Below are 17,497 nucleotides of genomic sequence, written 5' to 3'. Positions count from 1 at the left end.
AACCTGCCTTTCTCTTTTCACAGGGCGAAGCATCTCGATACATTTTCCTGAACAAATTTCGCAAGTTCCTTCAAGAGAACGCCAGCAATAGAGGGGTAGGACACTGGACATGGACATGTTGAGCAGTTTTATACAGCTCCTCATTCATACCTTTAATTACCATGCATTCCATATCTAAATAGCAACTAGATATTCTTTAGCTGGATTGAATATTTCTTTCCATGTGATAAATAGATCAGTCTTTTTTTTTTTGTGAATGCAGAAGTAAAAGCATAGCATTTGGTAAGATTTAAAAAGCTCTCAAAACAGAAGTTCTTGCAGTTTTACAGGAAATTCGATTACTTAATGTGTTTTGATGACTGGAAATCTGCTTTGTTTTTTTGTATTAGTTTCAGAACCATATAAATTGGCAAACTGTGCTGGAGTAAAGGATGCAAAAATAAAGACTAGTAAAGCTAGGCACTGAATTTGATGAACCCTACTTAAACTTCAAAGAAGTAAATGAATACGGCCATTTTCTGTAACGTGATTGTTGTCGATAAGATGCCGATAATTTCTGTTAATTTGCAGTGATCAGGCTTTTTATTTGAGGGTTTGATGTTTGTCTTATGCTTCATTTGATGCTGATGTTGTTATTTGTGTGTTCAGAACCCCACAGTGTTGTGTCCTCCTGAATACATGGTGTGTTTCTTACACCGGCTCATCACGGCCATCAGGAGCTACTGGGATGAAGGCAAGAGAAAAAGCCCAGGATCCATTAACAGTGAAGGTACACAACACACATTTCATTCCTTTAATTCGGTTCTTTTCAGGGTTATTACACTTAACTAACACTAAAATCAGTCCCACTTTATTTAAGGTCCAGTTCTCACTATTAACTAACTATTAACTATGACTTTTGCCTCAATACACTTCAAATAACTGCTTATAAAGTGAGGTAGTTGTTAAGTTTAGTTTGAGCTAAAGTCAAAAAGTTTACACACACCTCACAGAATCTGCAAAAATGTAAATTGTTTCACCAAAATAAGAGGGATCATACAAAATGCATGTTATTTTTTTATTTAGTACAGACCTAAATAAGATATCTCACATAAAAGATGTGTACATTTAGTCCACAAGAGAAAATAATTTAAAATACAAAGTTTAAAATACACTTGATTCTTAATACTGTGTTGCTACCTAAATGATCCACAGATGTGTTTTTTTGTTTAGTGATAGATGAGTCCCTTGTTTTTCAGTTAAAATGTCTGCTTTTCTTCAGAACAATCTTTCAGGTCCCACACACTTTTTCAGCATTCTTGTGTATTTGAACCCTTTCCAACAATGACTATATGATTTTGAGATCCATCCTTTCACACTAAGGATAACTGAGGGACTCATATGCAACTATTACAGAAGGTTCAAACGCTCACTGATGCTCCAGAAGGAAACACAATGCATTAAGAGCAATTTGAAGATCAGGGTGAATTAAACTTAATTTGTCTTCTGGGAAACATGTAAGTATCCTCTATAGCTTCTGAAGGGCAGTACTAAATGAAAGAAAAAGAACATATGTAGGCAAAATAAGAAAAATGTACACATCTTCGTTCTTTTCAAAAGTTTTCACCCCCAGCTCTTAATGCATGTTTTTTCCTGAGCGTTTGATCCTTCTGTAATAGTTGCATAATGAGTCCCTCAGTCGTCCTGAGTGTGAAAAGATGGGTCTTAAGATGAAAAAGCCATTGTTGGAAAGGGTTCAAAGACACAAAAATGCTGAAAAACTAAATAATTTGTGGGACCTGAAGGATTTTTCTGAAGAACAGCAGACAGTTTAACTGTTCAGGACAAACAAGGGACTCATGAACAACTGTCACCAAAAAAAAAAAAAAAAAAAAAAAAACTCATTACAGAAGTGCATTTATGTTTTTTGAATGTATGAATTGCATTTTCAATGTATTTTAATTAGGTTTTTGGCAAGGCAAGTACTGTTAAATAAAGCATTACCTATTCAAAATGTTTTTGGTAATTAAAATAAAGCTAATACAAAATATAAATAAATATTATTTGAAAAAGAAAATTGAAAATCTTGCTTTGGCAAATTAACTAAATAAGTTGAAGCACTAAAATTTAAATAAGTTTAAGTTGCAGCAACTGAAATACTGAAATAAATGAATTAAACCTAAAAAATATTGAATTAGCTTTTATTTTTTTATTTTCATTTCTAATATATATATATATATATATATATATATATATATATATATATATATATAATTAAAATTAAAACATAAAAATAAAATCTTCTTCATTATATTTTGTAAGGACAAAGTATAAAAAGGGTTCATGAAATAAAACACATTTTAAATTTTTTTTTTAAATCAAATACTAAGAATATTTTTAAATTAAAGTGAATCTGTAATAAAATACAAATATTAAATGGAAAAACCTAAAAAAGTAAATGAAAATGAGAAATATTGCCTTGGCAACCAACAAAAAGTTCAGGCCCTGAAATTATAATTGAATGTCATGTCATTGACCTACTTCTGTTCCTGTCAGACGCATATGTGCCCCCTCAGCTCTTCTACAACGGGAAGGTGGATTACTTTGACCTTCAGCGTTTAGGAGGACTCCTTTCGCATCTGAAGAAAACGCTTAAAGGTTAGTAAAAAAAAAACAACAACATGTAAAGTGTGTTTCAGAGGGTGGTCAAATAATTACCCAGTGTGCAGCAGCACCACACACCACCAGAGGGAGCAGAAGGTCAATTTGTTTTGTATGTCACTCACATTGACAGCAGATACAATCCAGTCGGTTAAAACCTCTGAAGACAACAAATAAAGCATTCCTGTGTCAGATTTGGCAACATCAAAAGTACTTCTGTTTTCCTTGTTTGCTTTGTTTGTTTTGTGAGCCTCACTTTAATGCTCACAATTGTTAAATATTTGTTGTCTGCAGTTTTTTTTAATCTTTCTAGACATAAACTGTGGCGTGCAGTCTCACATTGTTGTGCCTGTTATGTTCGTTTTCTTTGTCAACGCTTGAAATTTCACTATTGATCTCTATAAAAGCTGCCAGACGAATGTTTTAGATCGATCAACCTCCCAAATTAGTTTTAAATTGAAACAGAACGCATTGTACACATCCTGCAGGGTGTTTTCTTTTCCTTTTCTATTCCTTTTCAGTTTCCGACTTCATTATTAACTTCGAAAACGCTGGTGGTCGTTACTTTGATTTGTGGCGTCATTAAAATTTCTGAAATGATGGGATAAGATGGATGCTGGCGGCGTTTAGAAAGACCGGGATGCAGATGGATATTGATTTCCCTCAAGGCAGCGGCACATGCCGCAAAAATATTGACAAACAGCAGGGAACACGCTAAGAGTGAGAGAGAAGGAAGGAAGATGAAGGAAGTAGTTGTGGAAGAAGAAGTTCTGCCTTTTATGTAATGATATTGTGTGCTTTTTGTGGTTTGCGCTAGATGATTTTGTTTGCCTGGATTGGGTGCATTTTCTGTGGTGAAGTTTAAACTTGAATGTTGACCAAAAAACACGAAGATCTCAATTTAGGTGTCAGTATGAAACTTGAACTGCACAATTAACATTAAATATAGTGTAGAATTGTTAAAAATAGTGATAAACAGCAGCACTTAAATTTAAAATTCAGTAAGATTTAAATTAACCTTTAAAAATAATGCTGGGCAATGATTATTTGTGATTAATCGCATCCAAAAAAATAGACATTTGTTAATTTGTTAAATGTACATTTGTTAAGTATGCACATGTTTAAGAAAAATATGTTATGTTTATTTATTTAACATTTAAATATGATCTAAATTATTTGAAAATAAATGTAAATATTTTCAAAATATAGACTGTATGTGTGCCTTTATATTTTCATAAAAAATATACACAGTACACATACACTGTTAAAAAACACAATTTGTTGAGTAAACTTAAAATAACATATACTGCTGCCTTAACATTTTAAGTTCAGTCAGCTTAAATAAGTTTAGTCAACTTGAAATGTTAAGTTGTACTAAGAGACAACTTAGATATTTGAGTTGACTTAACAAAAAACTGGTTTGTTAAACTTAAAAGATGGTTAAGTTACCTGGCTGTCTTAAAATTTTAAGTTGAATCAACTCAAATATCAGTAGTAGTCAAATATAATAAGTAGTCACTTAGTACAACTTAGCATTTTAAGTTGACTAAACATTTTTGAGTTAACTTAAAATTATAAGGCAGCTAGGTAACATTATTTTAGGTTGATTCAACAAATTGTTTTTTACAGTGCATGTATATGATATAAACAAAAAGGTTTATTTTGGATGTTAATAATCGTTGTCTAGCACTATTTTAAAATAAAATAGGAATGAATTAGATTTTATTTTACCATGTCCTATGAGACTTGGTTAATCTTTGAAACAAATTTAGATATTTTTAATAAAACCTGAGAGGTTTCTGTGCCTCCATCAGAAATCGATAGTGGATTAAACCAATCGATTCATATGGATGTGCTTTATGACGCCTTTATGACCTTTTTGGATCTTTTCCATTTTGGTTTCAGTGGAGGCATAGAAACCTGTAAGGCTTCATTAAAAATATCTTTATTTGTATTTTGACGTTTAAAGAGTTCACTCAAAAATGAAAATTTCCCCATGGTTTCCTCTCCCTCAAGTCATCCTAGATGTATGTGACTTTCTTTTTTCAGACGAATACTTTTGGAGTTATATAAAAAAAAACGTCCTGGCTCTTTCAAGCTTTTTAATGGTAGTAAATGGGTGTTGAGATTTTGAAGTCAAATAAAGTACATCCATCCATCATAAAAAGTGTCCCACACGGCTACAGAGGCTTAATAAAGGCCTTCTGAAACTAATTGATCTGTTTGTGTAAGAAAAATATCCATATTTCAAACTTTATAAACGCAGAAGCTTTATAATCCACTGGAGCTGTGTGGAGCACTTTTTATGATGGATGGATGAACTTTATTGGACTTCAAGATGACAACTTGTTTTTTTCTGAAAACAAGACAATTTTTACTCGCCTTGAAAATCTTTCTTGATTCAAGAATTTTTAGATATTTTGAAGGTTCTTTATGGAACCATTTAGACAAAAAATGTTTTTCTATGGCATCGTGAAGCACCTTTACTATTAAGAGTGTGCCTTAGAAGAACCTTTTTTGTCTTAATGGTTCCATAAAGAACCTTTAAACATCTGAAGAACCGTTCTGTTTCACAAAAACTTCTTTGTGGTAAAAGAAGGTTCTTCAGATTATAAAAAGGTAAGAAAGAAAATGGTTCTTTTAAAGAACCTTTGACTGAATGGTTCTTTGTGGAACCAAAAATGGTTCTTCTATTTGAAGAACCTTTTAAAGCACCTTTATTTTTAAGAGTGTAGGATGGCTTGAGGGTGAGCAAATCATGGGGTAATTTTCATTTTTAGGTGAATAACCCCTTTATTTGAATGAACCATCTGTACAAAGTAATTCACAAAAAATGAGTCAGGCTTTTTTCTATTTATTTATGCAGTTCGTACAGATGTAAATCTGTATCTGCAATACAATGACAAAAATCAGTAACGTAGTGAACTTTCATGCTACACTACATTTTGGATTTATTTCTCCCTAAAAATATCTATTGCTTTCTTTAAAAAAGGTGATATTAGTCATTTATGCATGACTGGCATTACTCAACAGAAAAAAAAAAAGTCAATGTCAGTTTCCCAAAGACTCCCCTGTTTGCCATTGGTCGGCCTAAACTTACGCTATTGGTTGAGTCATTGGTTGTTGCTGTGCAGAGCGGGTCTGGGTTTTCAAACAAACAGCTTCAAAACTTTTTGCTTACTAAACATGAGAACATGAGAAACTTGAAGTGGCTTTGCTGGTTGTATTCAAATGAAAATTGTCATCATTTATTCCAGTTTTGGATTCCTTGATTCAAATTTCTCATAAGCTTAATTGATGTGGTCTAAAGAGAGAAGAATTATTGACTATTTTAGTTTGAAGACTATTAAATGGCCACCAAAATAAATGTTGGTAACTGCAGTTTGACTAAAATTAATGCCTAAAGTTGACAAAAAAGCAATGACTTTTCGTCAAATAGAACTATGAAAGACTAAAATGTGACTAAGACTATTACGCATTTTCGTCTCAGGATAAAGACTAAGACTAAGTCAAAAATGGCTATAAAAATTAACACTGGTCTGAAAGAAGAAAGTCATATAGACCTACACTCTTAAAAATAAAGGTGCTTCACGATGCACTCTTAAAATAATAGTGCTTTTAAAGGTTCTTCACAGCGATGCCACAGAAGAATTGTTTTTGGTTCCACAAAGAACCATTCAGTCAAAGGTTCTTTAAAGAACCATCTCTTTCTTACCTTTTTATAATCTGAAGAACCTTTTTGCACCACAAAGAACCTTTTGTGAAACAAATGTGGCATCGTGAAGCACCTTTATTTTTGAGTGTTCCATAGAAGAACCTTTTTTGTTTAAATGGTTCCATAAAGAACCTTAAACATCTGAAGAATCTTTCTGTTTCACAAAAAGTTCTTTGCGGCGAAAGAAGGTTCTTCAGATTATAAAAAGTAAGAAAAAATGGTTCTTTAAAGAGCCTTTGACTGAACGGTTCTTTGTTGAACCAAAAATGGTTCTTCTATGGCATCGCTTGAAGAACGTTTTAAAGCGTCTTTATTTTTAAGAGTGTAGGATGGCTTGAGGGTGAGCAAATTATGGGGTAATTTTCATTTTTAGGTAAACTATCCGTTTATTTGAATGAACCATCTGTACAAAGCAATTCACAAAAAATGAGTCAGGCTTTATTCGATTTATTGACACAGTTTGTACAGATGTAAATCTGTATCTGCAGTACAATATGACAATTCAGTGGCATATTGTGGTGATATTTCATGCTACACTACTTTTTTGGTTTATTTCCCCCTACAAATAGCTATTGCTTTCTTAAAAAAGCTAAAATGAGTCATTTATGCATGACTGGCATTACTCAACAGAAAAAAAATGTTCAATGTCAGACAAGTTTCCTGAAGACTCCCCTGTTTGCCATTGGTCGGCCTAAACTTACGCCATTGGTTGAGTCAGTGTTGCTGTGCAGTGCAGGTCGGGACTTTCAAACAAACTTTTTGCTTAAAAAAACATGAGAACATGAGAAACTTGAAGTGGCTTTGCTGGTTGTACACCATGAAAACACAATATGAGTCTGAGTCATATTTGAATCATTTCATAGTCTAGTTTCCCCATATAATAGTAATCAATAAAATGTCAAAATAGTAAAAGAAATCTGCTGTCTGATCTTAGACGTATTGTTTTCAGCGTATTATGTTTTGAGTCACTGGTAATGTGGTGTACTATACAGAACGGATGGTACGTAAATTATGAATCAGCCTAGTATTCACCCATTGTGATTCAAATAAAAGGCGTCTTTGACAATAGTGTGTATATGCTTGTTTCCAATAACAGGGAGATGTGAGGCACGTCTTGTCATGTGTCACAACTCTTCTGTGCCAAAGTTTGAATTCCGTCTCTTCATTTCTTTTCTCTGCTTAAACACACATCTTCCTCTGGCGTTCCCGTTCTCTGGCCTCGTTTGATTAAAAGCTGGTAATTACATTGTTCCTGTTCCTGCATGGTTTCCCCGCTGATTCTGCAGGAACGTCGTCTTCTCCCTCTGGTGCCTGATTAAAATCTTTTGGGGCTTTGAGGAAACAATCAAAGCCATCCGAGAGTAAAACAAGCCTGAAAGGATGAGCGAAGAATGGGACACACTCTCTCTTTTTGTTGTTGTTTAGTTTTGATCATCGTATCTTGATTAATTTCTGTACACAAATTGAGCCTTGTCATCTGCACTGTATCTTGACAATATTGATTTGCATTTAGCAGCTGCTGAGGGCTTTTCCTCCTTGACGTATTACATAATTTTCCTTTTTTTCAGATTGTTGATTTTTGCCACCAAACCGAACAGTGTTTGTTTCCACTCAATATGAAGCATCCAAATCCACCATCTGCTCTTCATCTTATTCAGCACAGTATTTATTTAAGTAATCTTTCATTATGTATGCCTTATTACTTTTAAAAGGATGGTTGGCAGTGATGGGAATAACGGCGCTATAAATAAACGGCGTTACTAACGGCGATACATTTTTCAGTAACGAGTAATCAGACGAATTACTGTTTCCCCCGTTACAACGCCGTTACCGTTACTGACTTTAAAATGCGCGTTACTATAACTGAGAACACTGGACCTCTCTTTCTCTGAGGTGTGTGTGTTTGTGTGTGTTCGGGCGGGACACATAACCAGTGATGATGATTGGTGTGTCTGTAAACGTGGTGTAACTGAGAACGCTTAGATTGGCAAACAATGGAAATTTACTCAATCAGAGGCAGAGTAGTGCGGGTGAAGCACACGCACACTGAAGCATGCTCACGGTCAGTCGCACACAACATCCAGGACTCATAACGATGGCGAGTCCAACAAGTTCAAAGGTAGTTTTTGCAAACTGGAAGTATAAGCACTTGCTGAGGTGAAAAGCAAAAATGTTTTTGCAACATGCAACTTTTGCCCAGGAAAAAACAGTCTCTCTGCGTCGGTGACAAGTAATTCAAATCTACTAAAGCACCTCACATCGTCACATGCCGACACAAAATTAATTTAATAATAATTATTATTTGTTTGTTTTTGGTACATTTCTTCAGAAGCATAATTTATTTTTAGTCTTATTTGTTGACGAGTTGTGATCTGTGCAATAAATATTTAAAGTTCTAAACCATCTATTGTGCTTTATTGTTCCACTATAGTAATGATAATATTTATAATAATATGTTTAATTTGATAGTTGTCTCTCACGTTGTGCCACAACAACATTAAAATAGTGTAGATTAGTGTACAATGTTTTATATTTATTGTATAGCTATATTAAATTAGATTTTTTTTTTAAAGTAACGCAATAGTTACTTTGCCTGGTAATTAGTTACTTTTATAACGATGTAACTCAGTTACTAACTCAGTTACTATTTGTGAGAAGTAACTAGTAACTATAACTAATTACTTTTTTAAAGGTACGTGCCCAACACTGATGGTTGGGGACAGTTGTCCTGTCCCTGTAGCAGAAAAACACCCCCAAAGCATAACGTTTCAACCTCTATGTTTGATGGTGGGGATGGTGTTCTTGGTGTCATAGGCAGCATTCCACCTCCTCCAAACATGGTGAGGTGACTTGATGCCAAAGAGCTGGATTTTGGTTTCATCTGACCACAACACTTTCACCCAGTTCTCCTCCGAATCATTCAGATGTTCATTGGCAAACTTCATACAGGCCTGTTCTTGAGCAGGGGGACCTTGCAGTCACTGCAGGATTTCAGTCCTTCACGGCATAGTATGTTACCAATTGTTTTCTTGGTGACTACAGTCCCAGCTGCCTTGAGATCATTGATCATCATGTATTTCTGGGCTGATTCCTCACCGTTCTCATGATCATTGAAACTCCACGAGGTGAGATCTTGCATGGAGCCCCAGACCAATAGAGTTTGACAGTTATTTTGTGTTTCTTCGATTTACGAATAATCGCACCAACTGTTGTCACCTTCTCACCAAACTGCTTGGCGATAGTCTTGTGATTTCAGAGACAATCACGATGCATTTGGAAAATTGAATCGATTAATCGTCACATTCCTAACAGCCACCATTAAAAAACAAATTGGAGGACAAATTATGCAACTGTAACTTTATTAATATAAAAACTTCATTGAGTGTCATTTAAGCATTTATATACAAATCAGTTCATTTTAACCTTTAATATTCTAGCAATGTAGTACCGACTGATTCCAATGTATATTTTGCAGCATTAGTTGAGAAAATTTGCCATATACTGTTTCAGAAAAATAATCTATATCAAATTTAATCAAATCAGAATCGATTTGCAAGCTTGTGAATCAAGATCCGTAAAAATGACTAAAATGCTATATTATTCTTGCCAGGCCAGTAGATGGCGACGTTACTCTGTAAAGAAACACTACACATCTGCACAAAAACTTATCGCCTGAACATGTGATGCATGTGATGATACCGCCATTTTCGCAAATTTGCGTTTTGTAGTTTACAAAGACACAATAACAGTATCGTTTTCAAATACTTGCACTTTGAAACACATTTCAAATGTATTCATGCCCCCAAAAATGCTGTTGTCCTGTAAATGAACAGCCAAAATGAATTGGAGAGTAGAAATATGATTATGTAATTGTGAAGTTAGTATTCTAACTTCATTATTATAAAAACTTAATTAAGTTTAATTTAAGTGTTTTGTATACAAATCAGTTAATTTTAACATTCAATGCTAATAGTAACTAATAATATACTAATATAGTACCAGCTGACTCTCATGTTGAGAAAATTTGCCACATACTGTACCTGATATATATGCAAAATTGATATCGAATTGCAAAATTTCAGTTGAATTGAATTGTAAAAAATGGTGTCGAAACCAAGACCTAGTTCACAAAAATATACTAAAAACAGAAAAGTTTATTTATGCTTTTAAAAATGTTCACACATAGCTGTCAAAAATGTTCACACGGATCCACGGAAATGACAAAAAATGCTGTATTCATGCCAGGCCAGTAGATGGCGATGTTACTCTGTAAAGAAACACTACGCATCCGCGCACAAACGTATTGACTGAACACGTCATACACATATGCACAACGCCACCATTTTCACAAATTAGTGTTTTTTTGTAGTTTACACAGAGACCGTAATACGGAGCCTGGGAAGTCACCCCTAGGAGAAAAAAATAAATAAAAATCAATCCATGGCTACGGTTTTGCAATTCGTCCCCTCAGTTTCTAAACCGTACTCACAAATTCTTAAACTGTTCTCTTGGTTTAACAAATCGTGCCCATGGATTAACAAACTCTATCTACGAATTTCCAATCCGTGTGCTCAGATTTTGTAAACCGTACTTTCAGTTTTTGAATAAAAATAAAGGTGCATTTAATAAAGGTGGGGACAAATTGCAAAACCGTCGCCATGTATTGATTTATTTTTTCTCCTAAAGGTGACTTCCCGGTCTCCGTACTACAACGGCAATGTTTTCAAAAGTATTCATACCCCCAAAATGCTGTTGTCATGTAAATGCACGGCCAAAGCGCATAAAACATTTTCCGTTTTGAGTTGAAACGGTGTTGTGTAAACACTAAAAGACTATTATAGTTACTTGTAAGTGGACCAAAAGTAGCAACAACCCAGAGCACCTTTACTTTACCTTCGACATTTACTTCCATCAATATCATCATGTCTCGGCTGTGTAATGATTGCGCTTATTGATTGCCTAGTATTGATTTAGGTCAAGTTTAAAAGTAATCTCTGTCAGTTTTATAATGATGAACAATAATAAAAAATAAAAAAATCCCATTAGCCATTTTGACATTTCTCCAGCAGATTTGTATTGAACTACACTAAAGCTCTTTCATCTTTTAACCCTAGTCTTCACTAACCAGCATCAATCTGAGGTAAAACCGTGGTGCTCTTTCTCTGACTTCATCTAATGGCTTCATCAAGGTCATTACGTGGCAAATCCTGATATTTTTACCCGTAGCATGCAAGTGGCTGTCGTACTCGGACCCGAGCCAGTTTATTTCCTTCACCGGCTGATTTTGGCACACTTGCGGGGTTGCTTACGGAGAATGGTGACTAACTGCTCAAGTGACTCTTATTTATGTCGTCTGTGACTGGCAAGTGTACTTTCTGTTCTCAGTTTTTGCCGGTGCAATATCTGTCAGATTTATAGACGCGACACTTTTGATGTTTACGGAGTCTGGGATTTATCAACGTCAGCTGACAGACGGCCAGAGGTCAGTCCCACAGGTGTAATGAAGACGCTATATCAGCCTGACACCAGATTAATGAAACCATATCTCTTGGGTCGTCCACCTTGTCAGATTCATCATCTGCTTGGTCCTAAATTATGATTTCGTTTAAGATGTCGTACAATAAATTATTAGATTTACTTATCAGATTGTTTAGTGATCTCGATAATTGCATAATCCTGTTATTTGCTGTGGCTCAGTTTGGCCTATGCAAAGGACATTATATGTATAAAGATGTAAAAGTCCTCCTCTTCTACTTCTTTTTCTACTGTTTGTTCCTTTTTCCATTTCTTCTTCTTCTTCTTCTTCTTCTTCTTCTTCTTCTTCTTCTTCTTCTTCTTCTTTTTCCTCTTCTTTTTCCTCATCCTGATTTCCCAACCTCTCCTCACCTCTTCATTACTATCATTAATATTATTACTTATACTTTTGTTATCATTACTATTATTACTGTTCTGATTTGTCCTTCTGTTATCTTATTATCATTATTATCAAGTATTTATACCGTTGTCATTATTCAAGTTGCTGATGTAGTAGTAGTAGTAGCAGTTATCGTAGTAGTAGAGATTGTAGTAGTAGTTGTGGTTGTTGAAGTAGTAGTTGTAGTAGTAGACGTTGTAGTAGTAGTATTAGTAGTCACTCCTTACCACTGATTGATTTCTTTATATTTATGTTTTATTTATATCTATGTTATTTGTTTTCATATACTGACTTATACATGTTTATGTATGTATGTTTATTTGCATATATATATATATATATATATCTTCCTTTTTTTCCCTCTATCTCTTGTTTTCCAAAGTATGTACTGTGACATGTCCACCCAGTTACATTTACATGCACACACGCACACACACAAACGCACGCATCTGTCAGTTCCTGACTGTATTGGTTTTGTTTTGCCTGTCTGTTTTTTGTTTGTTTGTTTTCCCTGTTTGTGATCCCAATTTATGTACATCTTGCATATTCTAATAAAAAAGAAAAAAAAAGAAAAAAAGATGTAAAAGTACTAATTTGAATGTAATTATCATACATGTTATAAAGCATTACTAACATAACATTATATTAAAATAACATTGATATGCAAAAATGCATAATATATGTAAATTATTAAATACAAAATTAATTAATATTTTTTAAGCTATAAAATACATTTTTAAATGCATTTTACATTAAATGCAATTATAATTTGTATTTAAGCTAAATTAAATTGATTTGATTTCAATATAAATACATATAAAATACTATAATACTATTATTATTATTATTATTATTATTATTATTAGTAGTAGTAGTATTAGTATTATTTCTACTAAAATGTGCACAAAGTGGTAAAAATCCAGTGGGTTAAAAATTGTGAAAATATATATTTATTATAAGTTATTATAAAATTGTTTTTTTTTTTTTTTATAAAAAAATAACTAAATGTTTTATTATTATTATTATTATTATTATTATTATTATAAACATTTAATTGATCATTATGTTTATGTATAAAATACTCATTAAATGTCACGTGAGAACAAGGAAGGGTCTGGGTCCAGGTGCAGGGAAAGGATATTTATTAATTAAACAAATAAACAAACAAAGCAAAAGGCCAACACGGCACAAAACTAAACAAACTGAAACACAAAATGAACAAAGCATGAAACAAGATCAAAAGGCCAGGGATCCAGAGACACAGATACAAACCAGACAAAAGACACTGCAGACATGAATGCGGAGTGAGTAGTGGGATCTCTTATAGTCCAGATAGTAATTGTGAACAGGTGTGGGTGATCAGTGCTAATGACAAAACAGACGTGAAGAATCAGAGGAGTGAGTGCAAACAGCGACCTCAGGTGGCTGAGGGAAAACCCACAGCCCCGATCATGACAGTACCCCCTCTCTAGGGAACGGCTTCCAGACGTTCCCAAAACCAAAATTCTGGAGGGAGGAGGAACGGTGGAAGGTGCATCAGGGGGAGGGATGGCGGGCCAGGCCCATGCAGCGGAGTCACGTGAGCGGACCTCACCGCCAGAGGAACGCGAGCTGGCCTCGCCGCCAGCAGAACATCAGCGGACGCTGCCGACTGAGGAACGTGAGCTGGCCTCGCCGCCAGAGGAACGTCAGCGGACGCCGCCAGAGGAACGTGAGCTGGCCTCGCCGCCAGAGGAACGTGAGCTGGCCTCGCCGCCTGAGGAACGTGAGCTGGCCTCGCCGCCTGAGGAACGTGTGCTGGCCCCGCCGCCTGAGGAACGTGAGCTGGCCCCGCCGCCTGAGGAACGTGAGCTGGCCCCGCCGCCTGAGGAACGTGAGCTGGCCCCGCCGCCTGAGGAACGTGAGCTGGCCCCGCCGCCTGAGGAACGTGAGCTGGCCCCGCCGCCTGAGGAACGTGAGCTGGCCCCGCCGCCTGAGGAACGTGAGCTGGCCCCGCCGCCTGAGGAACGTGAGCTGGCCCCGCCGCCAGAGGAACGTGAGCTGGCCTAGCCGCCAGAGGAACGTGAGCTGGCTTCGCCGCCAGAGGAACGTGAGCTGGCCTCGCCGCCAGAGGAACGTGAGCTGGCCTCGCCGCCAGAGGAACGTGAGCTGACGCCGCCGCCAGAGGAACGTGAGCTGACGCCGCCGCCAGAGGAACGTGAGCGGTCACCGCCGCAGCCGGAACAGAGAGAGCGGTCAACGCCGCGTCAGGAGCAGAGAGAGCGGTCACCGCCGCGTCCGGAACAGAGAGAGCGGTGACCGCCGCGTCCGGATCAGAGAGAGCGGTGACCGCCGCGTCCGGATCAGAGAGAGCGGTCACCGCCGCGTCAGGAGCAGAGAGAGCGGTCACCGCCGCGTCAGGAGCAGAGAGAGCGGTCACCGCCGCGTCAGGAGCAGAGAGAGCGGTCACCGCCGCGTCCGGAGCAGAGAGAGCGGTCACCGCCGCGTCAGGAGCAGAGAGAGCGGTCACCGCCGCGTCCGGAGCAGAGAGCGCGGTCACCGCCGCGTCCGGAGCAGAGAGCGCGGTCACCGCCGCGTCCGGAGCAGAGAGCGCGGTCACCGCCGCGTCCGGAACAGAGAGCGCGGTCACCGCCGCGTCAGGAGCAGAGAGAGCGGTCACCGCCGCGTCAGGAGCAGAGAGAGCGGTCACCGCCGCGTCCGGAGCAGAGAGCGCGGTCACCGCCGCGTCCGGAACAGAGAGAGCGGTCACCGCCGCGTCCGGAACAGAGAGCGCGGTCACCGCCGCGTCCGGAGCAGAGAGAGCGGTCACCGCCGCGTCAGGAGCAGAGAGAGCGGTCACCGCCGCGTCCGGAGCAGAGAGCGCGGTCACCGCCGCGTCCGGAGCAGAGAGAGCGGTCACCGCCGCGTCCGGAGCAGAGAGAGCGGTCACCGCCGCGTCCGGAGCAGAGAGAGCGGTCACCGCCGCGTCCGGAGCAGAGAGAGCGCGGTCACCGCCGCGTCCGGAGCAGAGAGCGCGGTCACCGCCGCGTCAGGAGCAGAGAGAGCGGTCACCGCCGCGTCCGGAGCAGAGAGCACGGTCACCGCCGCGTCCGGAACAGAGAGAGCGGTCACCGCCGCGTCCGGAACAGAGAGCGCGGTCACCGCCGCGTCCGGAGCAGAGAGAGCGGTCACCGCCGCGTCCGGAACAGAGAGAGCGGTCACCGCCGCGTCCGGAACAGAGAGCGCGGTCACCGCCGCGTCCGGAGCAGAGAGAGCGGTCACCGCCGCGTCCGGAGCAGAGAGAGCGGTCACCGCCGCGTCAGGAGCAGAGAGAGCGGTCACCGCCGCGTCAGGAGCAGAGAGAGCGGTCACCGCCGCGTCCGGAGCAGAGAGCGCGGTCACCGCCGCGTCTGGAGCAGAGAGCGCGGTCACCGCCGCGTCCGGAACAGAGAGAGCGGTCACCGCCGCGTCCGGAACAGAGAGAGCGGACGCCCTCCCTCGAAAAAACGCTTCTGCCCTCGCCATAAAGTAGGGGCGTGTCCGCGCCGCCTCAGCACTAAGGGCATCCATCGCCGCCAAACAGGCGTAGATGGTCTCGAAGCGAGCGGCTGACGCTGCCTCGAAAGACCTCTCACCCGCTGGACCCACTGTGGATGTCTGCATTCTGTCACGTGAGAACAAGGAAGGGTCTGGGTCCAGGTGCAGGGAAAGGATATTTATTAATTAAACAAATAAACAAACAAAGCAAAAGGCCAACACGGCACAAAACTAAACATAAACTGAAACACAAAATGAACAAAGCATGAAACAAGATCAAAAGGCCAGGGATCCAGAGACACAGATACAAACCAGACAAAAGACACTGCAGACATGAATGCGGAGTGAGTAGTGGGATCTCTTATAGTCCAGATAGTAATTGTGAACAGGTGTGGGTGATCAGTGCTAATGACAAAACAGACGTGAAGAATCAGAGGAGTGAGTGCAAACAGCGACCTCAGGTGGCTGAGGGAAAACCCACAGCCCCGATCATGACATTAAATAAATATTCAATATATTATAAATTATAAAATAAATGACTAATTAAAAATTATTTCAAATGTAGTTGTAGTAGTAGTAATAATAATAATAATAATACATTATTATTATTATTTTTTATTATAGAAATATAATAGATCATTATATATATATATATATATATATATATATATATATCTATCATGTGTGATATTAAATAAATAAATACAAATAAAATTATACATTTTATTTAGTAAAATCTGCTTAAAGTGTTGAACATTCAATAAATGATAAATAAATAATACATTATTTTACATTTAATAATAATAAAAATATAATAATAATAATAATACTAATAATAATTATTATTAATATTAATATTATTATTAGTAGTAGTAATATTTAAATTTATTATTAAATGTTTTTATTATAGACATTTAATAGATCAATATAAAATAAATGTAAATAAAAATACACTTTATTTTTTAAATCTGCTCAACGTCGTGAACATTCAATAATAATTAAATAATTATATTTTAAAAGTAATTAATATAATAATTGCACTTAAATTTGTATAAACATATATAAATGATATATTAAAATTATTTTAAATAATTAATATTTTAACTTAAATTTAATGAATTAAATTAATGAATAAATTAAATTAAAACTTAATGTGCTCAAAGTGGCAAACATTCAGTTAATGTTTTATTGAAAAGTAACTAATGAATATATTTAAAATGATAAAAAAAAATAGGGTAAAATATATTGTTATTAAAATAGAGTTAGTTTACTCTTATAAATCCTACATTTATAAATACTCCTTTTGGTGCAGTTTTTTTTTTTTGGCACCCTTAAAATTGTGTTTAAAACTACCCAAACACACATATCCTCTGTAGACTCACTAGGCGGTCAAAGCAAATGGTCACTTCAGTGTTTAACTTGCACCTTACAATAAAAATCGATGTGCAAATACTGTATACCTCTCTCCTCCACTCACTAAACTCTCAAGGCTATGATTTACCCTTTTCTCTCTCTTTCTGTTCTTCGGGTGAATTACTCCCAGCCTGCTTTTACCGCCCCATTTTTTCTCACATTTACGCTTCTGTTGGACAGCCGGCCTTGGGTAGCCTTGAAAATGTAGACCTTTGCAGTGAAGTAAAGCCCATATCTCACCTAAAGCAGTTGTTATAAGCCCTCTGACCACTTGAAGCCAAGATTTTTTATATTGCTCT

The 17,497-nt window shown here is 37.8% G+C and overlaps 1 protein-coding gene across 1 annotated transcript in view; it reads left to right on the top strand.

Annotated features, from left to right (window-relative positions):
* LOC141338169 (E3 ubiquitin-protein ligase RNF123-like) overlaps positions 1-17,497 on the top strand; it is a 201,681-nt gene that overhangs the window by 16,027 nt on the left and 168,157 nt on the right. The window contains exons 14-16 of the mRNA XM_073843723.1: positions 24-95; positions 649-769; positions 2,536-2,637. Of these exons, the coding sequence (XP_073699824.1) occupies positions 24-95; positions 649-769; positions 2,536-2,637 (295 nt within the window). The remainder of the gene's footprint in view (positions 1-23; positions 96-648; positions 770-2,535; positions 2,638-17,497) is intronic.

Source organism: Garra rufa, chromosome 7 (assembly GCF_049309525.1).
Source record: "Garra rufa chromosome 7, GarRuf1.0, whole genome shotgun sequence".
NCBI classification, from domain to species: domain Eukaryota; kingdom Metazoa; phylum Chordata; class Actinopteri; order Cypriniformes; family Cyprinidae; genus Garra; species Garra rufa.
This window is presented reverse-complemented; position numbering and strand designations above follow the sequence as displayed.